A 25,613-nucleotide genomic window follows, 5' to 3' on the forward strand; every position below is an offset into this window, starting at 1 on the left:
ATTGAATTGAAATTGAATTGAATTGAAAGTCTTTCTTATTCCACTTTTCTATAGTATTGTTTTTGCAGTTTAAAGTTTGATGAATTATTAATTTTTTTCTTTTTTCTTCAGGTTATCATCTCGTCATCGCAATACCATAGCTTCCTAGAGACGGCTATTCCACACTTCTTGAAAGTTCTTAAAGATGAAAAACCTCAATTCATTGCTGAGTCGCCTCTACAGGTATGTCCCTACATATCCATCGTGCTATTCAATGACCCAAACATTTGCTCTGGGCTGTGTCTTGTCAAAATATTTACACTGTAGGTTAGATTTAGGGTTATATCAATGGTTAGGTTAATAGTGTAATATTTGATCTAAGGTTCGGAAGATAGAAATGGCTATCCAGAGTTCTTAAAGATGAGAAACCTCCATTTATTGCTGAGTCCCCTCTCCAGGTATGTGTATTTGAAATTTGACTGATATTTTAATTGTAGTAATCAAGATAGAAGGAAACTGTGCAGTTATAACTTGCTTGTTTACACTGGGGTCTGTATTCTAGTCAAAAGATCTTTCAGGTAAAGGGGTTGAAATATTCTCAATTTAAAGAGAAAAAAGAAAGAGAAGAGAATGAGAATTTGCCTACAGTACATTATTATGGTTCATAGCAACGTTGTAGTTTGGAACCAAACGTTCTGAATGTAAGCCTGTAAAGACAAACTGTAAGAAATGATTAGTTTTCATCGTACAATGTTTCAACCATTGTTGATTCAATATTATTTCTGTACCTAAACAGATGAATTTATCATCTTCTAAATTTCTCTTTAGTAGGTAGAATATGTATTTGCTCATTTTCATATCATGGTTGTAATAATTCAGGCCTTAAAAAAAAGATGTTATATTGCCCTTAAGGTGCTAAATCATGGGTCGGTCAGTCTGAATTTTTTTCTGTCTCTTTGGGCTGATATTTTTCTAAGTTTTTTGCTTTAATACATATTTTCTTCTCTAAAAAAACGGTTAAAAAAAAAATGTTTTAAAAAGCCGACCGTAGATTTCAAGATTTTTTGGGTCAGTCGCAACGGGCCGTACAACATCTTTTTTTGTTATGCCTTATCAAGAGCTATATGTGGTGTGATTGCTAAGAAAAGAACTATTTAATTTTATTTTGATAGCACCTGCGAAAACTTTTGCTGGAGTTGCTACATCGTATGCCAACCAATGAACAGCTGAGAACGTTTGTGAGGCAGATCCTTGAGTTGATGTTCATCCTCCTTGAAGCAGAGAATGAAGAGAACGTCTTGGTTTGTCTTAAGATCATCATTGAGCTTCACAAGTACTACAGACCAACCATGCAACCAGAGGTGAGTGATAGGTGAAAAGTGATCAGTGAAGAAAAAAGAGAAAGGCGAAGGAGTAATAGCAACAAAGTGAAGGAGGAGGAGGAGAAGAAGAAACAAAAAAGGAAATGAGAAAGGGGGAGAAGAAGAAGATGGAATAAAGAAGAGAAGAAGGAGATGAGAAGGAGATGAGAAGGAGATGAGAAGGAGATGAGAAGGAGATGAGAAGGAGATGAGAAAGGGGAAGGAGGAGGAGGAGGAGATGAGAAGGAGGAGGAGGAGAGAGGAGAGAGGAGGAGGATGAGGAGGATGAGGAGGATGAGGAGGAGGAGGAGGAGGAGGAGAGAGGAGGAGAGAGGAGGAGGATGAGGAGGAGGAGGAGGAGGAGGAGGAGAGAGGAGGAGGATGAGGAGGATGAGGAGGATGAGGAGGAGGAGGAGGAGGAGGAGGAGGAAAAGAGAGAGAGAGAGAGAGAGAGAGAGAGAGAGAGAGAGAGAGAGGGGGGGGGGGGGGGGGGAAGAAGGAGGAGGAGGAGAGGAAGGAAAATGACAACAAAAGAGGAGGAGGGGACAGGAAGAATTGCTTATGAAATTTTATCATATTTTAGATTATGACAAGAAAGGGTAAATTATATAACCTGTCAAATTTCTTATAACTACCTGTTATTCATTTATTTTTTTAATATTTTTGTTTACAGGTGCAACACTTCCTGCAGTTTGTCAAGTCTGTGTACAAGGACATTCAAGTGAACATGGTAAGCAAATACATGTAACCCCATATGAAGGTTTCAACAAACCAACAATCTGTATTTCATTGTAGACCATTTGAATCACTGTCCAAAGTTCTAATTCCAGTTAACAAAGATACTGACCCTCTAGGCTCTAAATCAGATCCTATTTAAGTTGAACAATGCACATTGAAATGAATTTGTCGCAGGAAAGTCCTCGGAATTCAATACCTGTGATACTGATTTTGTAATGACAAATCACTAATTAAGTCATTGATAATAATTTTTGTAAATTTTGTAAAAAGTTATTGTTATTAGCTGCAGCCAATGAGAATGTAGTCAGTTATGACAAATTTCTTATATGTCTTATATTCTCCCATTGAATACAGAAATCAGCTGTTTCCTTACATTCATGTTGAGTCTAGAGAATGAGAGAATTCAGAAATTTATGAATTACCAAGCTAATGATTTGATAGTCCATTATACCAGTTTTCTTTGAGGCAAAGTACATTTATGAAATTTCAAAACTTTAATATGTTCATCACATTTTGTTGAATTATTTTGGGGGAGATATCTCAACAAACTCATTTATTTGGGTTTTTATAACTTCCCTTTTTCCATGATTGTTCAATATTTTAATGTACTTATGTATATTCCAGTGAAAGATTTTGCATGTTATTTACAGTACCGGTACCTTTTGCAAATGTATGTGTTCTCGTAATGTGATTTTTATGGAAATGAATAAACTTTAAGGAATTGAACATCGATTTCGATTTTGTTTTTTCAGAAAACCTACTTCCTTGACGTGATACCCGGTACGCCCGCTCCAGACCCTATGAACATTCAGCTCTTCGTTGATAAGGCTGGTTTCTCCTGCCAAACGATCATCACTATACAACAAGCTGACGGACAGAAAGTTCAGGTATGCTGGATCAAATAATCTGTCTTTTAAAGGTCGTCTGTACTAGTTTGGCTAGGAGGGATTAGACCACCCTGCTGGTCACCGACAGGTGGTTATCTCATCAACTCAGCTCTCAATTAACATAAGAAAAAGAGGATTATGGGGGACCAATGGTCCCCAATTAGGCATTGTTTCTATATAGAGGGAGCAAGTAGCTACAAGTAGTACAGTGGGGCTTTAAAGATAAGGGAATTACACAAATATTCAAGTTTGTAAGTTTGTGAAGAAGTTAAATGAAATAGCATTTTTCCCAATTTTGCTTACAATATGTAGAGCTTATATGTATCTCAGCGATTGATGCAGATACCGATCTGATTAAATTGTATGGGTTTTTGCGTTTTTTCCCTTCTAATTCTTAGACGTAGTCCTGTAGTGTGTAAAAGGTGCCCAGTTTCTGTCTTCTTTACACATCCCATTAGGAGATATCGGTACTTAAAAAAAAGAAAATATCACAGTTTTGCCAATTTTCCTGATAATACAAGGTAGCGTTCTTTAGTCTATGAACATATTATGTAGAAAGGTGGAGGTATACACTTATAATTTGTAGAGGTATGTTTTCAAAGTAATCAACTAAATGGCTATTTCTCAAAATATTTAAGGAAGTATGTTCAAGAGACAGGGGGCAATGCATTGAAAGGACTGATGTTTTTCCAAGATTTGGTAATGTCGCTTTCCATAAGTAGTTTTTGAAGAATAAGTTCAAGTTTATGTTCAAGTTCATTTATTTACACTCATCATTAAAAATACAGAATATATACAATAGTTACATATACAAATACAGAATAAACATACATAAATATCATACATCCGAACAAAATCATAACATAATGAGAGTGAAGGGATGAGCTACAAAGGAGTATAGTCCTTATTCAAGAGTCCATCCCTCATATATGATATAAATGATATTCAAACTAAATGTTGTGCTATTGGAAGCATGAAAATAAGAACAAGGGGGAGGGTGAAGAGCCTGGTGAGTTATTGCACGTAAGATTCAATTAAATAAATTTTATATTTATATGTTGTTTTGTTTGTTTTGATCTTCAGCAAACCATCCTACCCAAAGGGGTGAACTCGCTGAAAGTCTTGGCCGAGTATCCCATCATCGTAGTTCTCATGTATCAGCTTTACAAGCAGAATGTCCACAACGTCGTAGCGGACTTCATACCCCTGGTCATGAATACCATTGGGTTACAACCCACCCAACAAGCAAGGTTAGATGATTTCCAGTCATTAAGTATTTTGAGTCAAACGAATTCTGTCATTCTCTCTCTCTTTATTTCTTTCTTTCGCAATGGCTCAGTTGTACAGGCCTGATAATTACCCGATTTAAATCGTTTCCTGATTTTTTTTTGATTTTTTCCCTTTTTTTTTTCTTCCTGATTTTTTAATTTTTTTTACCTGACATTTTTTCATTTTTTTTCTTCCTGATTTTCCCCTTATTTTCTCTATTCTTCTCAATTTCCCCAATTTTCTTTCTTTTTTTTAGTGCTCACTATCACCTCTGGTTGTAGAGCAGTGGTCTTTGAACTGGGAGGTTCGGGATCAAAACCAAGTCCATAAGACAGTGCCCTTTAGTAAGGGCATCAATCCTCATTAAAAGTCCCTTGGAGAGGACATCATTGCCACAAATCTTGATTCGTTTAAATGATTTTCTTTTTTTGGCTCTTAGCAGATGATACCACTAATGACATTCGAGTTTGGTCTTTGTGAAGTAAATAACCCTGTTCTATTCTGTTTTAAATGTGAGGCATAACAAAAAAAGTTTGTGAACTGACAATATTTCTCTTTTGTTTCTTTCTATGAGCAGAGCATCACCTAATTTCAACAAGGAGATGTATGTGGATTTCATCGCTGCCCAGATCAAGACTTTATCCTTCCTGGCCTACATTATCAAGATATACCAGGTAATGAACCAATAAACTAATACCCAATTGTCATCATTTATTATAAATGTATTGCAAATAATGAAAACAAAGTGGGTATTGTTTTCTGCTGACATGATGCTGGTAAAATTTGGATTTTTGTTTTCTATTGATATAATGTTAGTAACATTTTGATCTTTTTTTTTCTGTTAAAATAATAGTGTAAGTAAAATGTTGATTTTGTTTTTCTTCCTTTTTTACCACCTAAGATGATGTTGGCGATATTTTTATTGTTGTCAGTAGTTACCTCAAACAAAACCTTGTTTTCTGTCATATTAGATTCCGTGAGAGAATTTATAAGGCTAAAGACATAACAAGGTCATGTTGAAATGTTAAATGTGACTTGATGGAAACCATTTTGAATGTGCTTTGAAGGAATTCAAAGACCTCCAAAGACATTGTTTTGGTCATGGAAGGAGAAGAAGATTTCTGATAATTGCGAAGGCTGTTGAGATATCAACGAGGCCAATTCTACATTTCCAGGTAATAATAATAATATCAGATATTTATATAGCGCACATATCCACCTTGCAAGGTGCTCAAGGTGCTCCGAATATTACCCGGCTCTGCTAGGCTGCCGATTTCAATGCTCACAGCATTCAAGGAATTCCTTTCTACCGGTACCCATTTAACACCTGGGTGGAGAGTGGCAAATGTAGATCAACGACTTATCCACTAGACCACAACACCTCTACAAACTGGTAGAAACATCCTCAAAAACAATATCCTGTTTTTATTTTCTTAGGACTTGGTGAACTCGTATGCCCCTCAGATGGTGAAAGGCATGCTGGGATTGTTTGGCAACTGTCCCAGTGAGGTTGCCCATCTGCGTAAAGAACTCCTGATCGCAGCCAGACACATCCTCGGAACAGACCTCAGGAACAGTGAGTCATGCTTTTGGCTCTCTATTTTTATCTTCTTCTTACCGAGTCATTACATAAGTCCCGTCCAGTGCATCACACATGCTTTGGCACGGCAATTCACAGCTTCCATGTTATCTTTGGTGCATGGCTCTAGCAGGAATGGGCAGAGTAGCAGGTGTTCGATTGTCTATTGTTCCTGGCCGCATTCACAAGCTGTTTGTTTGTCTTCTAAAGCCTACCTCTGCATTATTTTTTTTACCAATCACTGACTCGTTATTATCAAAATCAATATTGGTGGGAGATGCAGGTTGGTCTAGCTGTATGTTCACTTAGTCAGCTCTCTAAATAATAATATTTGATTGATACACATCTGTAAAACCCAATTACACACACATATTGTGAATTGTTGTCAAGTTGTGATGCCTTTCTATGATTTTATTGCTTCTATAAGCATGTGCTCTCGAGACAATTGTTTTAGGGTCTGTGTAGTCAATACACCGACCCCAAAACAATTGTGGAGGACACCTACCATTTGTGTCCTCCACTTACCAAATTTCCATTTTCAACCCCGATCAAATCACTGCACATCCTAACCTATTCTAACCTTAATCCTAGCAAAAAATAATCTGCATCCCTACCCCTCTATCTTTGATGAAGTAAAGCCACTGGAAAATGTTAGCATAGTAGTTGTCAGGGGGGTGTTCCACAAAGATCCTAAGTTAAACTTATCTTTAAGTTTGAATTAACAATTATGGAATGCCGTTAGCATCTTTGAAAATGTTTTGTAAAAGTTATTTTAAAAGGCATAAAATGTTGATTTCAAATCATTCAGTTTCTATTATCATGGGAGATTTCATGTTCTTCATGTGGCATTTAGGAAAAGTCTAAAATTATTGAATTTTTGCTTTTGAATATATTTGTTTTTAAGGCTACAAATGGCTCTCCGTAATTTTAAAGTCCAACTTAGAGTTAAGTTCGACTTAGGATCTTTGTGAAACACCCCCCTAGCCTCTGCTTTAACTGCATAAGGCATGATTATACTCTTAATTTTGTTTCTGATCTCTTTTTTACAGAGTTTGTTCCCAGTATTGACAAGCTGTTTGAGGAGCATGTCTTGGTCGGTAGCGGATGGACCAGCAAGGAATCTCTAAGGTGAGAAGCAGTGGGTGATTCAGAGATGCCAACCAGTACGATTAAATCGTATTTAGTACGATAATAAGAGTGAAATACGATCTTAAAATCTTAAATTTTTCATCTTTTAAAAAAAAAAAAAAATTAAATTAAAACCCATAACAACAGTGGAATCGCAGAGAAACTGTACAAGTCAACCCCCGCAACCCCAACAAAAACTTTGCTTTACAATTTTCACATTAAATTTTAATGAAAGAGCAAACATTTTTCTGAAATTTTACTGGCCCGGGCCAGTGGTAGTGTCAAGTTTTCGTGAAAATTTGATTTTTCTCTCCAAAATCTGATTTTTTTTTTTTTGGATACTCGGTCTGTTTTTTTGTGTCGAGAGGTTGGTATCTCTGATGATTCATTTATTGAAAACTTAGATGAACTGCCAACTGTTAACTTATATTTTCATTTAATTGGATGGCATTAATTTGAGGTGTTGTTGTATGAGTTTAATTGGGCAATATATGCCTATTTGCCAGGGGAAATCAGCTTAATATCTTTAAATTGGTAACATAAAAAAACAAACTTTGATGCCCTGCCAATTAAATGATATACATAATGTTGTTATGATATTACTTATTTAACTTAGAATAGCAATGAATTCAGATATATACTGAAAATAATGTTTTCAAACTAATGTTTTGATTTATATTGAATTCTTATTTGAGCTAACACAAGTTATTTCTATCCCCTAAGACCATTAGTATCAACGAATTACTGTTTTTAAAAAATGAACTACTTATTTTAGCTAACATGTGTTATTTCTGCTCTTACAGACCTCTAGCATACAGCACCCTGGCTGATCTCGTTCACCATGTGAGACAGCAGCTACCTCTGCAGCACCTCTCTATGGCCGTCCATCTCTTCTCCAAGAACGTCCATGATGAATCCCTGCCCTGTAACATCCAGACGATGTCCTGCAAACTACTCCTCAACCTGGTCGAATGCATCCGACAGAAGAGCGAACAGGACGGGGCTAACGTAAGTTTACCCATCAATGGTTGAATTTTTAATCCAAATTGGCAACTTTTTTTTTAGTGATTACATTTTGAAATAAACGTCCTTAAAACTGCTCCCCAACCTGGTCGAATGCATCCGACAGAAGAGTGAACAGGACGGGCTAACGCAAGTTTACCCATCAATGGTTGAATTTTTAATCCAAATTGGCAACTTTTTTTTTTTAGTGATTACTTTTTTCAATAAATTTGCTGCAAACTACTCCTCAACCTGGTCGAATGCATCCGGCAGAAGAACGAACAGGACGGGGCTAACATAAGTTTACTCATAGATGGCTGAATGTTTTCTCAAAATTGGCATCCCCCTTTTTTATAGTGATTACATCATATAAAGTGTGTCTATTTGCCAAGTGCAATCAGTTTAATCTCTTCAAATTGATAACATTAAAGAGAAACAAAAAACTTTTACGACCTGCCAACAAAATTTTGTTCATCTGAAGTAAGAATTTAGGATAAAATTGTGAATGTTTGCCATGTGTGAAGTTAGCTTTGCCGCTTCATGTGGCAACACTAATTTCCTTGATTCCTAGCATTTTATCAACCAAATATTTTGTTTTTAATGGTTTTTTTAAAACCTTACTAAAGATATATTCATTCATGACATTGCTCAGTTTGCCATTTCCCTCTAGAACATGTGTATGTTGCCAATTTAAATATTTTCATCAATTATTTTCATGTCAAAAGTTTCATCCTCAAACTGTGTTTTATTGCTCCATGAAAATCGATGAAAATCTGCTGTGTTGCCACACTCTTTTCACTCATGTTTGTTGTGTTATTGATACACAATTTCGAAGTGTGCTGTGATAAATTGAGTTTCATTATTCATCGTAGATGTTTAAGCGCTATTTAAAAACGGAATATTATGTTATTATTATTATTATTATTATTATAGCATCTTGCACAACTTCAAAAATCAAATGACTATATACAATCATAAAAGATTTAAGTAGTCGGGGGGGGGGGTAAAAATGCCCCCCCCCCCTCAGTCACAATAGGGTCAATATCCCAAGCTAAACGCTCTATAATCCAACTATTATTACTTTTATGTATATTGTTGAAATGTTAAAGTAACACACGTTTTATTGTATTACATTGTATGCTTTTTAATCCAATTAATTATCATCATTTTCATGTACATGTATATTCAAAACAATTATATTAGGTTTTCTCGTATCATTTTCTTGCATGCTTTAATACTTTCATTTCAATGAAATAATGACAACAGATGCTATTGCTTGCCATGCTTTATACTCATGTTAAAGCTTTATTCTGATATATTAGTACTGCGTGAGTGCTTACTAATTTAGAGTTACAGGTACAGGCCCTCTCTTGGAGTTTTAATATTTAAAATAGCTCTTAAAGGTGAACTTCAAAGAAAATCACAAATATGTCAACTAATGTATCACTAGAAACTGGTAAGCTAACAGATAGCCATCGTACAAGTTTTAGGTCAACTACATATCGGGTGATTTATAAAAATACAAATACAACCACCTCCAGTAGCAGCTGGGATATGCGAGAGATTCGCCGGAAAAATAACAATGTTTTTAATGACGTCACTATATGGACCAACACTGCCCAAGCAGACGACATCCCATAGAGAATGAACATAATTGCAAAGCTATTATTTCTCAAATTATAATGAGTTTAGTGTATATAAATGTAATGGCATGTCAAACCATTCAAAGGGGGATATGACCCGATTCCGATAACTAAAATCTTTTGCTTGTAAATACGAAGGATATGTATTAATTAACGATCAAAGAAACCAGACTTTCGAATTGAAAACCCCCCGGAATGATATCAGGACGGCATTTGTTCCCTCTTGAAACGCCGAACATACCGCGCTGTGTGCAGCTGAATATTCAATACCGTCTTATTTTGTTTACAAGCGACAAATTCCTTTATTTTTGTATCGGTGCATTTGTCATCAAAATAAAACCGTGTGCGGGGTTTAGAGTGAGGCAATAGATTATAATTTTAGCCTGACGGTAGTGAAGTAAGAGAAAGAACTCGAGAGAAGATGTAAACACAGGCACTGAAAATGTGTGTGATGTCATGGGACATCGTCTGCTTGTGCAAATCGTGTCCATACAGTGATCTCACACATCTCAGGAGCGTTCGGAGAGCTCTTCAGGTGCTATGCCGGGGCTGTATTTAAGCGTTTTATAATTTATAATAATAATCACCTCGAATGTTTCCTAGCATTGAAGTTTGATAACCTTGTCGAATCACAGTTTCAACTTTGCAATAATGAAATTAAGTTAGTTTTTAAAATCAATGAACATCAACTTTAAACATCATCACACAATGAAAGGAAATTTCACAGAATGCATGAGGCAACAAACAAATGATATCTAGGCACTGTCAAGTGAACCAAAACACCCCCCCCCCCCCCCCAAAAAAAAAGAAGAAGGAAATTGAAATTCCTAAACATGTATAACAGGGGATTGTATATTTTGTGCAACGGTTAGTTGAGATATTCAGTGAAATTTGATTTCTAGCAATTTTTGTGTGTGAGTTTGATGGACCAAACAACCTATCTACTGCACTGTAAGTCAATTTTAATCTCTGTATTGCTTTTACCAGGGCCATGTGTATTAGAGAGATGTGATTGATCCAAATCAATTGACATGTGGTTATCTCATCAAATCATCTCTCAATTAACGGTCACCGCTTAGGCATTGTTTGCTATATAGAGGGCGCAAGTAGCTTCAAGTAGTGCAGTGGGGCTTTAAGCTTTGCTGAGCATACACCATTTCATCACATTGATCTTTTGATTGCACTCACTCATTCCTCATTTCTTTCTCTTCTCCTGCCCCCCTCATCCTCATCCTGCCCCTGCCATCTTCTCCCCCTCCCCTTCCCTTCTCCTTATTCACCCCCTTAAAAACAAACAACAGAAATTGTTTGTATTGCAGGCTCGGGAGATCCTGATGAGAATGCTCGAGGTCTTTGTGCTCAAGTTCCACACCATCGCCGATAACCAGCTTCCTGTCATCTTTGATAAATGGTGAATAAATTTCTATTTTGAATATAGTTTCTCATATATATATACAGTCAAACCTGCTTTAGTAACCACCTGTCTGCAAAGGCCACCTGTCTACAACAAGCACATTTTTTGTTTCCCTTGAAAATAGTTTCTCATTGAAACATGTACTAAAGGAACCTGTCTATAAAGACCACCTGTCTACAAAGACCACTTTTGGTTTTTCCCTTGGGCGGTCTTTATAGACAGGTTTGACTGTACCAACAAAAAGTTTGAATAGAGGCATTTAGTCTAAACTTTCACAAAATAAAACTTTGATGTACATGATGTGGTTATATGTAAACACTCCAGAAGCTTGACATAAAGTGAAGTTAGAATAATTAGGAACATGTGTGCAAATGAATGAAAGTGGAAGTATGAAGCGAGCAGTGGTAAACTCAATTTTCAAATTGAATACAGAGAAGGGTGAAAGAAATTCGCAAAACACACACAAACCTATAGTTTGGAGAGGACAAAAAGAAAATCAATTCATTCTCTGGTATGTTCTGTGCAAGGGAGATGAAGATGAAGATTTTGAGCTATGGACAGTTATAACAAATTCAGTTGGAAATAAAATGGAAAAAAAAATGAAGATAAATTAGGTTCCTATATACAAGGCCGCCATCGATTTCAAGCTTACTGCTCATGATAGCGGTCTCCTGCGTTTTTTGTAATTTATCCTTTTTCATTGAAAAATATTTGTGTTTGTATGCATCTTATTTAATGTACTTAAAAATATAATGAAGAAATAATTGTTACTTTATGTATATGATTATTTTCTATTTTTAAAACGCAGAAATATAATACAAAAAAAAAAAAATGGTTTTCAGTCAAGTGATTATGGTTGCCGCTGGTAGAATGTGGCCAAAATGAATTTTCTTGACTTTTACAGCACATTTCCTTTCATTCGGTCACATTTTCTTCAAATTATTAAGACTAGAGAAACACATCATTCTTTCCCAGAGTAAGATGAAGGAAGATTAACATGAAATTTTAACATCAAAATTAACAATGCATTTTGACCGGGTGACTCTGGGTATTGGTGCTTATGCATTATTTTGTATACAAATGTCCTTATTCCATTGTGTTTTAAATTCTCAACTCTAAATTACGTCTTTCTCTACTTCTACGTTTTTTTCATCTACAATACTCATTTTACAAGGAACCTATAATTTACAAGCACTGCTTTTTAATAGGTTCCTCACATTCTACTTAATCTACTATAAGAATTGAGAATCATGCTCATTTATACTACATGTATTTTTCATTATATATGTATGTCTATATTTTTTGTAAAATGTGGAACAAATGAAGTTTAAACTTGGAAATCGTGTTTTCTTCCCAGCCGCCAACAACAAGAGGCAGCGCAAGAGAAGATGCTACCTCCGGTATCACGCTCCATTTCAGTATCCTCCGCAACCGCATCCAGCTCCACCACCACTACCACCACCACCACCACATCATCATCAACAGCATCAGTATCACTACCACCCCCACCACCTACCCCGACCACACCCCAAACCATGTCCTTCGCTTCCCTCTCCACCACCGCCGCCACCATCCCACCAGCAACCCCCACCACACCGGCCCCGCCCGTCACCCCGGGGGTGTCCTCCATCACCACCGCCCCCCTCTCCTCCCTCTTCCCTACCCGTGAGAAAGACGAGAGCAAACCCAAGAAGTACCTTCCCACCGGCCTGACTCATTTCAATAACTACTCGGTGGTAGACTGCAGGAGTTTGGTTAAGACGGTGGTGTGTGGCGTCAAGACCATCACGTGGGGTGTGAGTGCTTGCAAGGTCTCTACAGGTCAGTCGCAAAAAGTACTTTCAGAGCTTTTTTACCATTTCTGTGGTGATTACACTGACATGATTTTAAATTAGGTACTGACTGTTAATACTTGGCCCTTCTGTGCCACATCAATCTTCAAAATGAACATCAGTATGGTAAATGAACTTTGAAGAATTAAACTGTGACTGGAAACGCTTACATGTACATGTAGTTCTACACTTTAAGACGCATTAATCTCATTTTTGTGAGAGATTTCTCTTAATAAAGAAAGGTCTTGAAAGCTCTTGGTAGTTATTTATGTGGTATATTTACCCTCTTTTTTTATTACAGATCCGAACCAGAACAAACAGTTTCATCCCAAAGAAACGGCTGTCTTCATCAAGTTAGTCAAGCATGGTGAGTCCTGGGACCCGTTTCACAAAGCCTTTTTTCAATGACAAATTACAAAAATCAGTGACAAATCTACTGATAACCAATCAGAAGCAAGGATTTCAGTAGCTTGTAACAAAAACTGTCATTTGTCTCTGATGACAAGTTTTGTGAAATGCCCCCCTACTCTCTTTTTGTTGGATTCTGTCCACAGTTTATGTTTGAAATGTCCAACCATCATTACATGCTGTAGTCATTGGGATATCCGATATTGTTAATGTTGAGATGCAATGTTGGGTAGACGGAGGGGGGGGGGGGGTGAGAGAGAGAAAGAGAAAGTGAGGGGGAGAGAGGGGGGGGGAGAGAGAGAGAGAGAGAGAGAGAGAGAGAGAAAGAAAGAGGGAGAGGAAGAGAGAGAGAGAGAGAGAGAGAGATCCCTTGACTAGGAATGCAAAGGTTGCGGGTTCGAGCCCCGACATGGCACTTCCTTCCTTGAGCAGGGCATTTTATCTACATTGCTCCTCTCCACCCAGGTGTTAAATGGATACCTGGAAGGATGCAAATTTAGAAGTAGTAGTAGTAGTAGTAGTCGCAGTCGCTCTATACAGAACAAATTTATTTTCATTTCTTTCCACATAATATAATCAATGCCGGACAGTAATAAACGTAATGCTAAAACAGAAATTAGCATTGAAATATCTTTGACATTGTTTTTTAGTTTTGATTGGATGATCATGTTTGCACTTGTCAAAAGGCCCCTAGCTGGGATGCTCCCCCAATGGGATGGAGAGTGAGAACTTAAATGATACAGAATTGTAAATGAATCATAAACTCGGTTAATGATACCGTAAGCACTTTGGTCTGTTATGTTATAATTGCCGCATGAAAGAAACATTCATTTTCACTATCATTGCAATAGAATAAGCAGTATATCTTTTCTTTTCTTTCTTCCAGCTTTGAAGGCCTTGGATATCTATCAGATCCAGATCTCCCCGACAGGACAGACTAGTATACGAGCAGCCAATACTCAGAGCGTCAGACTCAAAGAAGAGAAAGAAGTCCTGGAACATTTCGCTGGAGTGGTAAGTGTTGAAGTCGAGTGGTTTAAGCACTTGACTTGATATTTAAAGGTCGTGGTTCGATCCCCGATTAGCGTAAAACCCATGCTTGTATTAATAAATGTGTAATTTATATTGGGAAAGAAAACAAACAAACAAACAAACAAACAAACAAATCAATAAATAACAATTAGAAATGTTATTACTATTTATCCAGTTCAACATGATGCATCCGCTGACGTTCCGAGAGATCTTCCAGACGACCATTGAGTACATGGTGGAACGGATCTACAAGAACTACGCCTTGCAGCTGATAGCAAACTCCTTCCTTGCCAATCTGACCACGTCTGCTACCTTTGCAACCATCTTAGTGGAGTATCTCCTGGAGAGGATGGAGGAGATGGGCAGTAAGTAACGCTGTTTTTATTGAAATTGTTTTATAATATGTATGGAGATGTTCATGGTTTTAAAAACATCATTTAACAATGTTTCCAGTTTTAAAAATCTGAGATGCATGGCCCTACATGTATGTGTTATCAGTGTGATATGGTGTGATATGGTGTAATATTATTGAAGCCCTAAAAAAATTGTGCTTCAAAATGATCATGAAGTGCCTCAAAAAGTTAAAAATCTTTGAGTGACCGGCTTTACCTTACTCATTTACCCCAATAGACTGTAGTGTTATAAAAACCTTTGGAAAAACTTTTTTTGAAATTTTTGATTTCCAATTTCCAATCATAAGTATCTTGATAATCAGGCAGGCAATCGGCTTGTAAAAGTAATTGGATTCCTGAAATAATTTGTATCGGGGCACTTCACAAGGACGTGTTCATTAAATTTGGTTACATCACGAAAATAACCGATCGTCCAATTGATGTATATTAGAAATATGCTTAAGTGTGAGTGTACTCTTTTCCTCCCTTTCATAACAGCTAATCAAGAACGTTCCAACCTGTACCTGAAGCTCTTCAAGCTAGTCTTTGGTTCAGTCTCCCTCTTTGCAAATGAGAATGAACAAATGCTAAAGGTATGGAAATATTAAGATTTGGGGTTAGATACCAGTATATTACTTTTAAAAAAATGTTTATTTATAGAATTACATTAATTCTCAGATAATGAGGTAATCTTATTTCCATAGCTCTTTAATGTATATAAAGTATGTAAGCAATACTTTAACCCATCCACCTTTACCAAAAAAAAAATCAAATGAATAAAAAAAAAAAAAAATTACAAGGGGTGCATTTTTATGAATTTCTACTGTTCTCATTGTTGATGCAATCATTTCCACCAGCCCGATCTTCACAAGATAGTCAACCCCCCCCCCCCCCAAAAAAAAAAGAGAGAGAAAAAAAAAAAAGAAAGATCAAATTTACAAGTGCAGTTTTATGACTATTCTACTGTTCTCTCTCTTGTTGTAATCATTTCCACCATTAGCCTCATCTTCATAAGATAGTCAACTAATCCATGGAGCTTGCAACCACGGCCAAGGATCCCTACAACTACTTCCTCTAATTTAACAAGTCCACCTTTCATTGTTTAGTAAAGAAAAACACCCAAAAACGTAACCAATCTTTGCAGTTTACAAATATTTTACTGTTCTCATCGTTATTAATATCATTTCCTATTCATTTCCTATAGCCTCATCTTCACAAGATAGTCAACCGATCGATGGAGCTCGCGACCACGGCCAAGGATCCCTACAACTACTTCCTCCTCTTGAGGGCGCTGTTTCGATCCATCGGAGGAGGTAGCCACGATCTCCTGTATCAAGAGTTCCTGCCCCTCCTGCCAAACCTCCTCCAAGGTAACATGTCTGCCATCGCCACTTTCACTTAGAAGATATGAAATAGAAATATATTTTATGGTTGTTTTAAGAAAATAAAATGGATGTATCAACCATTTTTATAAATCACAAACTTGGATATTCTCTCCATCAGGGATGCCACTTTTCAGGCAAATTCCTGAATTCAGGACCTGGCGAGTTATTTTCATACCATACAGGTATTTTAGGCTTTTTTTGTGTATTAACTAGCTCATTCTATGTGATTTTCAGTCCCTCTGATCAATTCTAACTGGCATCCCTGCTCCATGTTAGAATGAACTGAACTGACATCATTATAGACAGCAATTAAAGAAAAGATAGCTCAACTGTTTGGTAGTCAGTGAGGGAAAAAGTTCTGTTAGATGCCTTAGTGTAGGAAATAATGATACTTATGTATATGCTGGAGAGTGTTGCATATTTGATGTCTGTTCTAGTCTTTCATTCTTGCCCTATAAAGACACAAGTTTGTCAAACATGAGCAATAACCCCAGAATAATGCTGTATTCATGACACGCCTGTTTGGAGGCACTATATAAGCATGGGAGACAAAGAATGTTGTAAAACCAACTGAGAAAATGATGGATAAGTGCTCATAGATATTATGTTATCATTACTAATTTTTGCACCAAATTGCATTCCGTCATGTACAAGAGGAGGCATTCGTCTCCCAAGGGGAACAAATCTGAATCTATGATACACCTCCACCACTTCAGGAGCAGTTTCTCTAAAATGCACAAAGTGGAACCTATTCAAGAACAATCTTTGGTTTATATGTGGGATCTAGTTTTAAGTACATTTTTACAATATATTCAAAGAGTAATACTATATGTTAAGAATATGACGAAAGAGCTGTAATATCTAATAGTAATTTGTACACTTATCTACATTATACATCACCCTTGATATACTGTAACTTTGTTGAGTAATCTCTTCTCTTTTGTTTTGTTTTGGTAACAGGTTTGAATCAGCTTCAGAGTGGCCTTCACAAGCAGCACATGAAGGACCTGTTTGTTGAGCTCTGTCTGACTGTACCTGTGAGACTGAGCTCATTGCTTCCATACCTACCCATGCTCATGGATCCGTTAGTCTCGGCTCTCAACGGATCACAGACTCTCGTTAGCCAGGTTAGTTGTTCCCTCTCCCTTCAAAAGTGTTTCTGGAAACCTTTTTTGTTGTTGTCATACCCTTTTGGAAAACTGTACCTTCCCAACTTCTTTATCCAAAAAGACGCATCCGGAACACAAAATACAAAATAATTATAATAATGATAGGCATTTCTATAGCGCCGTCTATCTAGATAATTCTATCCTGAGGCGCATTTATTATTACCCCGGCTTTAGCCTAGCTGCCGTTTATACAGCGCTCTAGCATTTCAAGGAATTAATTCCTGCTAGGTAACCATTTACTTCACCTGGGTTGAGTGTGACAAATGTAGATCAATGTCTTGCCAAATGACATTAGTGCTGCAGCGGGACTCGAACCACGGACCTTGTGATTGACATTCCGGCGGCGTATCCACTCGACCACAACACCTCTACATAATAGTGTAATAGTGATGTCTTTTAAAGTTTAGCTAACATGAGGTCAGTGAGATGGTATATGCATTAGCTCGCTCCAAATCATAACAATCTGCTTCCTCAGATGGGTTTGATAAAGTTATGATTTTTAACAAATATGCATTTTGCCTTCCGGATGCGTCTTCGCAAGCCCCTAAAAATCGCCAAGCTTCCTTAGAAGTCCCATTGTCAATGAGGGGTTTCGATATTTTTTACCGCAGGGATTGAGAACGTTGGAGCTATGTGTGGACAATCTTCAGCCCGACTTTCTCTACGAGCACATCCAGCCGGTGAGAGCGGAACTGATGCAAGCCCTTTGGAGGACACTGCGTAACCGTAGCGACCAGATCGCTCGCGTGGCGTTCCGCGTGTTAGGCAAGCTGGGTGGAGGCAACCGCAAGATGCTTAGAGAACCACAAAGGGTTAGTTTAACTATTTATGCTTTCTTATTTTTTCATTGGGCATCAGAGAAAATTATGAACTTTCAACATAAATCTTCACTTCAAATAACTCCTTTAGATCAGCCTTGTGAAACTTCTCCTTTTTTCGGCTACTCCCGGTACCCACTTTAGCCATATGTAACTGTTTTTCCATTTTAATACCCTTTATTGTATTGTGAAAGTGATGGTTCAATTTTGTTATTTTTATGTTGTAAGTGAATGAAGGTTAAGAGGTAAACTCTATAATGATTGATATTACTCAGATGCTACCAATCTTCTTTTGTTTTATACTATTGAAACAGTTTTGAAAAGATTGTCCAGACGAATGAATAGTGGGAATATTTCTGTGTTTCGATTACCTGAGACAGAAACTGCAATACCACATTGCCTCGTTTAAATTAAATTGCTGTCCAGTTGGTTCCGGCAAGCGGAGGCATTGTGGGAGCCTTATAGTTTAATTTTTTTTTTCCTTTTTTTTCTTAAAAGTTTAATATTTCGTGCAGGTCTGATTTCTTTGTAATATTTGTTGTTTTGTATTCATTTACATGTTTGAATTGGGCTCTTTATCTAATACTCTTTATGTGTAAATGTATTGTAATTGTGTTTGTCCGAAACTGATGGAAGACAATCTGGTTAAAAATATATATGTATGATTTTGTTTCTTCTTCATGGTAATGTTTAAATTTCTTTTTACAGTTGACATATGAAGATGATGAGAATGACGGTCCTTGTATCACCATTCTCTTCCCTGATCATAAGACTCCAGTTCATCTACCGGTATCCAAGGTAACAAAAAAAAGTCGATACAACATCAATAATGCTCATACCTCATTCTTTGCACACCAAACTAGGATTTCGTTTTTGAGATTTTTGGTTTGTTTTTTTCTTTGGTGATAGTGATCATAATGATCAAGATGGTGATGATGATGGAAATCATGATGATTAAGTTGATGATGGTGATGATGGTGATGGTGATGATGATGATGATGATGATGATGATGATGGTGGTGGTGATGATGAAGATGATGGTGGTTATAATGATTACCACAAATTTAATGTTGATAATGATAGTGTTGATGATTCTGATGATTCTGATGATGATAATCGCATTTGCAAGCACAACTTTTAAACCAAATGGTTTCATTGGTATTATTGGTATTACACATAATTTTTGGCAACCATGCATGAATAATATATTGTAGCTTGATCAAGATGGTAATGATGGTGATGGTTATGACAGGGATGATGATGATGTTGATGGTGATGATAATAATGATGGTGATGATGATGATCATGATGGGTATGAAGATTATCACACTACTTATGTTGATAACGATAATGATGATGATGACAACGATATTGATAATGATGTCACATGCAATCACAAGTTTTAAACCAAATTGTTTAATTGAAAGTATTGGTATTACATACCCTTTGTTGTAAATGTAATCATACGTGAATAATATATATTGTAGCTTGAGATAATACTAACGTATGTTTTGTCTCTCCCATTTTCCAGGTGATAGAGACTGCTCTGAGTAAGCTAACGTCCCCGACGACCGACGTGTTCTATCGTCGTCAGGCGTGGGAAGTCATCCGTCATTTCATTGTTAGTATGCTCAGCTTGGGCGATGAACAGAGGACTATTCAGCAGCTGCTTTTCCACACAAGGTAAGGATTCTTAAGAGCTGATTAAGTTTTGATTGTAAATTGGAAACTCGCCCCGAGCCATATGAGATTATAATAAAATTAGGTCCATTTATATAGTGCAGCTGCTATATGTATATACTCAACTGCATTTAATACAAGATATATTTTTAACCCGGCTGTAGCTGAGTCGCCATAATAAGATGCTAAAGCATTCAAGGAATTTCTTCCTACCGGGTACTCATCTACTTCACCTGGGTGGAGAGTGGCAAATGTATTAGTACTGCAGCAGGTTTGAGCCGCGAACCATGTCATTCACGGTTTGGTGACGTATCCACTTAACCACTAATTTGAATTTAACAAAAACTGAGACAATTTAAACTAATATGCCTCAATAAAATTTTGCTTAGACCTTGTACGTACTTAAAGTAAGGCTTGTGCAGATATAAAGAAAGATGGCTAAAAAAAAAAAAATGGTACCTTAGGTGAAATATTATGCCATCATTCATTCTCTTTAAAGATATTTGTATTCATTCATTTACATGTAAGGCTATCTGTTGATTTACTCATGTTTCTAAAAGGATAGCTTCCAACCATTCCTATATTTTGACTTTCAGAGTAATGATATGAACCTGCGATTCCTCTTTTTTCCCCAATACTTCTCTATAAAAGTTATTGTAGAAATAGCCTCTAATATTTATTTTGCCTTGAGAGATTCCTAAATTTTGCTTTGAAAGGTTGCCAGGTATGTAAAAGTCTGTTTTGCTTTCAAAATATTGCATTTCTGCCAGTGTTCTTTTTCTTTTTCTGAATGATTAAAGTCACACATTTAGGATCATCTTTTTTTATTTAAAAATTGTATTTTTATGAAAACAAATGTCAATGATTTATTTCTAATTATCTAGTTTCCATGATGGTGAGATTCCAAGGACTACTAGTCATGCATACAAGTGCCACGATCACCTCTCCAGGATATGCTTCCAGAATGCATTGACATCCATGATTGGTAAGTACTGCAGAGAAATTCAAGAAATATCAAATGAATGCATTTGTAAATGCTAGCAGGAGTTCGCCAAATAACAGGAAGTCTAAATGGATTATCTGATTTTTTTTGTGAGAAATGTTAACTGCATTCGTACAATCTATAATTTAGAATTGTATATATTTTTTTAATTAGAGTGAAAAATAATACCAAGTACATAAAACAGTGAAAATGCTAACATTCATGCTGAAATCATTAAAAAGTAGTGAGAAAAAACATCAGGGAATTGTCATATATGATGAGAAAGCAACAAAGAAAGGAAAAATGGCAATATCAGTACACTTAAGTGAAGTTTCATTTTACTCTTAATTTTCCATGTATATTGAGTGACTAGTATACGGGTGTACTAATTACTGCAAATTGCATGTCTCCCTCTTTGATACAGTTTCGGCTACAATCAAAGATCTTCGTCCTAGTTCCCTTCCCTTCATGATGAATGTCGTGAGGCACATTACACTGGTGGCAGTCGCTCAGCAAGCAGGTAAATTGTTGGTTCTACAATGTATGCTCCAGTGGGGATTGCTCTTTGTCAATTTCCTATCCTAAATGAATTCCTAATTTAAAGGGCAATCCAACCCTTTTAACAAGTTCATTGGTATGAAAGCAGAAACAAAAGTTTGATATGAATACAACCAGTGATAAGAAAGTTATGAATGTTTGAAATGTGGGATCACTTAAAGTCTATACAAATCTCAAATTGGCAGTTTGGTCTGTGGATTGTGACATATTTTTGGATAACTCTCTAGTTTATCTGTACCAAAATATCATTAATTTCTGTTTTTCTCTTAAGTGCATTCTCTCTTATGGCACTACTCATATTGTATACGCTAGAATTACAAAAAAGGGTGAAGAATTCAACAAATAGAGAGTTTACAGAAAATAATTGTTTATGTATCTTACTTCACAATGATATATTCTTCTCCTAGGCCCGCTTCCTACCGCCCACAGTCGTCAGAAGTCTCTCAATGACAACATGGATCCTCACGTGTTGATCGATGCTATATCAGCCTGCATGGCTCATGAAGAGAAGGAGCTCTGTAAGACTGGACAGCTTGCCATGACAGTCATTGTAGAGACCGCTGCTGCTGTGATGGGCAGTAAGGCTAGGGTGAGTTGCAATAAGATACTTTACTTTTTTTTTCTTCAGTCATTGTTGATCCACTGCAGGAGGATGAACGCCTCAGCATGCTGTCTCCAAATGACTCTGTTCAGTGCTTGTCGGTACCAATTAACCTTTCCCCAGTACTGTTGCAGCTCATCTCTCCATCTTTTTCTGTGGCGTCCCCTGTTACGCTTTCCCTCATATGGTGTCCAGTGAGGTATTTGCTGCACTCCAGCGATTGCCATTTCTACGGCTGATGTGGCCCGCCCAATTCAATTTTCTTCTTTGCTCTGTTTCAAGGATGCAATAAGATACGATAGTATACAAATATTGACTGCTCATGAGGATGATGGAAATTATCATTCCCTCGGTGGTGTTCATACCGGCCCTTCTATCGCCCCCGAGGCGAAAGAGCGGGTGATACATGTAGAAGGGCCGGTATGAACACCACCGAGGGAGTGATAATTTCCAACACCATACGATTACAGAGCAATCCATATTTGTTTTGTATACCTCATCCTTTTCATTGATTCATGAATAGGTCTAGCTGTAGGTCTAGCTCTAACAAACAGGAAGTGAGATCAAGAGGATTGACTCATCAGAATAAGAAAAATCCAACATCAAGAGTCTATTTGCTCCTCACAGTAACAAATTTACAGTCTTTCAAAGTTCAAAAAACAGTTTCCAAAATCCAACGCTACAAGAAATCCAACATGAACAATCTTTGCTTCTCACAGTAATATATTTACAGTCTTTGCTGTGCAACACAGGAACATATTTACAGTCCTATAGGCCGAGATGTAAGCCTTTTTATAAATGTTTACAACACAGCCATGAAAATTAGAAATTGTGTGATCTGTGTTTGTTGATGTGACCGTCACAGGAGAATTTGTGATGTCTTGCAACATGGCTGGTGAAGTTCGACCTGGCTGTCACACATTGAACGGTTTTCCAGGCTAACAGCTGCCGGTGCTAAACGTACTGGGCTGGACAAAGACTTGGTCCTAGGAGTAGGACTAGACCTTACTTTGCGAGGCCCAGGCTGTGGATCTACAGTTGGCCTGACACAGAGGGCTGAAGAAATTGCATCAGACATTCCTTCTTTTTGGGCCTCACTGGTGCGACTGTAGTATTTGATCCTAGCTTCGGATTGATGCCCAGAAACTGTCATGATGTGTCTCGTAGCGAAGCCGGCCTTATCCGGTGATGTGACACTCGTAGCGCGCAAGCAGTGGTTTGTGTACTTTCTACATCCAGCATTTTCAGATATGACCTTGGTAAAATCTCCCAGCTGATTTTTTCCTATTGGCATGTTTACATACCACTCGGGATCATCTTCCTTAACCTTTGAACTTGGTCTTTGCCACATCCATGGAAAAAGAGGGTGCAATTTACTCTTGTACTTGATCAAATTACTCACTGGGCATCTTGGGTGACCTGGAATCTCAAATATGAGTCTAGCTTGTGACTGCTCATCATCATCGCAGTGATTTTTTGTCAGTTTATCTCTCACTGAAAAATTGGCAAAATAAATTATAATATCAAAAAAGACTTTCTGCTGTAACCCTTCAGCAGTATTCAAATCCAGGCTTTCTTGAATGCATTGCATATCACTTGGGCTCACCGATTTGTGTCGGTTGACGTTACCCTTTCCATTATTCTTCAAATTTTCCAGAAAGGCTTTGAAGATCTTGTTGGAACCTTTCAACTGAGTGCCTCTCACAATATCAACATTGCGAGTGGTTCGGAAATGCCTTTGCAGGCCATAACGAATCGCTTGCCTCGTTTTCTTACAGTACAGCTCTCTGTACCAGGCATTTTAAGCAGTAATCCTTAAAGATAGAGACCCTGTACTTCATTTGTGTCTTTGTATTTTTAGTCTGTGCTTCCTGGAGTAACTGCTCCAAATCCAAGTCTTGGAGCTGGATCAGTTGCTAAGTCACTCGCCATGTTGAATTTTTACAAACCGTGTGATTGATCAACTTATATGTAGTTGTAGCCTAGCAACTTGCGAAATTGAAAGCGCTCTTAAAACCTGAACCATATTGTGTGTGCGAAAGTCGCAGAGGGGTTACGCGTTCTATCATTTGACCTTTAGGTCAATTGAACTCCAACACCCTCTGGTGCAATGATAGATCGAGATGCGCCTTGTCATGTGATATAGTTTTGACCAATCAGTGAATAGGAATCTATGTTTGAGGTATAAAATAGATACTATATCATTGTGTATGGCTCATGAAGAGAAGGAGCTCTGTAAGACTGGACAGCTTGCCATGAAAGTCAAATGAACCATAAATCGTGGGTTAGAATCCAATCCAGGCAGATCATGGGTTGTGTGTTAACTTGCCCCTCCCCTGTTTCATAGACGCAAGCTATGTTGCAGTGGTAAACAATCTGTCCCTCGGATAGGGCTCTAAATTCAGGCCCTGTGTAGAAGAGAGTCACCACCTTTGCATGTTAAGAACCCAATACACTATTCATATAAGAGTGTATAGATCTAACTTCGGTTGAAGTAGCATTAGTACTAGTGGGTAGATCAAGATCTAGATCTATCCGTACCTCACCTGTTGACTGTAACTGCAACTGTGATCCCGGCTGTGATGGTTGGGTATTCAGGGCTGCTGCTGGTGGTGGTGGGGTGCTCGAAATTGCTGGTGGGATGCCTGCTGCCGGTAATGCCGGGATCGCTTCAGGTAGGCCTACTCCGCTGTCTACTGTTAGCGGCCGAGACTGCACTGCCCGTGCCCTCTCTGTGCTGCTTGCCTGACGACGGTGCCTCGCCCGGCTGTTGATGCTTGTGGCTGAGCAACTGCTGGCCGGAGTTTGCGCTGAATTGTTAGTTTTCTTGCTAATTGAGCTGGCTCTAGTGCCTTTCCGACTCTTTTCAGCTGTTCTCTGTCTTTTCTGCTGGGCATTAGCACCGCCTTTGGCGCACTCATTGGTCTTTCTCTTTCCCATTTCGCTATTTTTTTTTTTTTTTTTTTTTTTTTTTTTTTTTTGCAGCTCTAAAACAATCGACTGCCTTGAACGGAAAATGAAGCGAGAATGGCTATTCAAAGCGCGCTCATTTGCACGCATAACTTTGCCAAATTATTTCCGCACTAGAAAATGTTCACATGCACACCACATGAGTCGGATCTTTACGCGCATGTTTTGATACTTCTGACCCCAAAGTTTGTTGACCTGATTCGAACTCTTGCTTCTCCCAAAAATGTGCTGATCAGTTTATGCTGATCACATTATTCATATAAGAGTGTAGGGAACCAAAAACTTGATAATAATAATAATCAGAAGAAGAATTTAATTGCCAAGTATCTATTATCCTCTCTTACAGGCCTGTTCGCTATCCATCTTTGAGTACGTTGCTGACCGTATGTGTAACTGCTGCTATGAACGAGCCTGGTACGCTAAGCTTGGGGGATGCATCGCTATCAAGTTCATGATGGAGAACATGGACATGTGCTGGGTTCAGAGCCATCTTTATCTGTTCCTCAAGGCACTTCTCTTCGTCATGATGGATCTTACTAAAGAGGTGAGTGCAAGAACATACTTGGTACTCGGTTGGGTAATCCCTTTGGCAGCTCACTCAGAAAGTTATACTGGGATGGTAGGTGAGGCAAGTAACTACAAGGAGTGTCATGAATTGCAGGAATGGTGTGTGGACAAAGCACTCGTTAATTTACAGTAAAATATGCTAAGTCCAGTGCAAGTAAAAACCACGCTAGTATATATGATCTGGGAACCAACAGGGGGCTGCATCATTATGATGGAGGG

At 37.7% G+C, this 25,613-nt stretch overlaps 1 protein-coding gene across 1 annotated transcript in view; it reads left to right on the top strand.

Annotated features, from left to right (window-relative positions):
• The window catches only part of LOC584028 (transformation/transcription domain-associated protein), a 92,167-nt gene that overhangs the window by 6,126 nt on the left and 60,428 nt on the right, over positions 1-25,613 (top strand). The window contains exons 4-27 of the mRNA XM_030990334.1: positions 112-222; positions 1,152-1,340; positions 2,014-2,070; positions 2,831-2,965; positions 4,049-4,215; positions 4,812-4,908; positions 5,672-5,810; positions 6,863-6,941; positions 7,745-7,949; positions 10,906-10,997; positions 12,358-12,821; positions 13,134-13,199; positions 14,127-14,254; positions 14,448-14,637; positions 15,163-15,257; positions 15,869-16,034; positions 17,010-17,176; positions 17,830-18,030; positions 18,745-18,834; positions 19,568-19,719; positions 20,601-20,701; positions 21,123-21,218; positions 21,664-21,845; positions 25,174-25,371. Coding sequence (XP_030846194.1) covers positions 112-222; positions 1,152-1,340; positions 2,014-2,070; positions 2,831-2,965; positions 4,049-4,215; positions 4,812-4,908; positions 5,672-5,810; positions 6,863-6,941; positions 7,745-7,949; positions 10,906-10,997; positions 12,358-12,821; positions 13,134-13,199; positions 14,127-14,254; positions 14,448-14,637; positions 15,163-15,257; positions 15,869-16,034; positions 17,010-17,176; positions 17,830-18,030; positions 18,745-18,834; positions 19,568-19,719; positions 20,601-20,701; positions 21,123-21,218; positions 21,664-21,845; positions 25,174-25,371 — 3,567 coding nt within the window. The remainder of the gene's footprint in view (positions 1-111; positions 223-1,151; positions 1,341-2,013; positions 2,071-2,830; positions 2,966-4,048; positions 4,216-4,811; positions 4,909-5,671; positions 5,811-6,862; positions 6,942-7,744; positions 7,950-10,905; positions 10,998-12,357; positions 12,822-13,133; positions 13,200-14,126; positions 14,255-14,447; positions 14,638-15,162; positions 15,258-15,868; positions 16,035-17,009; positions 17,177-17,829; positions 18,031-18,744; positions 18,835-19,567; positions 19,720-20,600; positions 20,702-21,122; positions 21,219-21,663; positions 21,846-25,173; positions 25,372-25,613) is intronic.

Source organism: Strongylocentrotus purpuratus, unplaced genomic scaffold, assembly GCF_000002235.5.
Source record: "Strongylocentrotus purpuratus isolate Spur 01 unplaced genomic scaffold, Spur_5.0 spur5_scaffold_19, whole genome shotgun sequence".
NCBI lineage: Eukaryota > Metazoa > Echinodermata > Echinoidea > Camarodonta > Strongylocentrotidae > Strongylocentrotus > Strongylocentrotus purpuratus.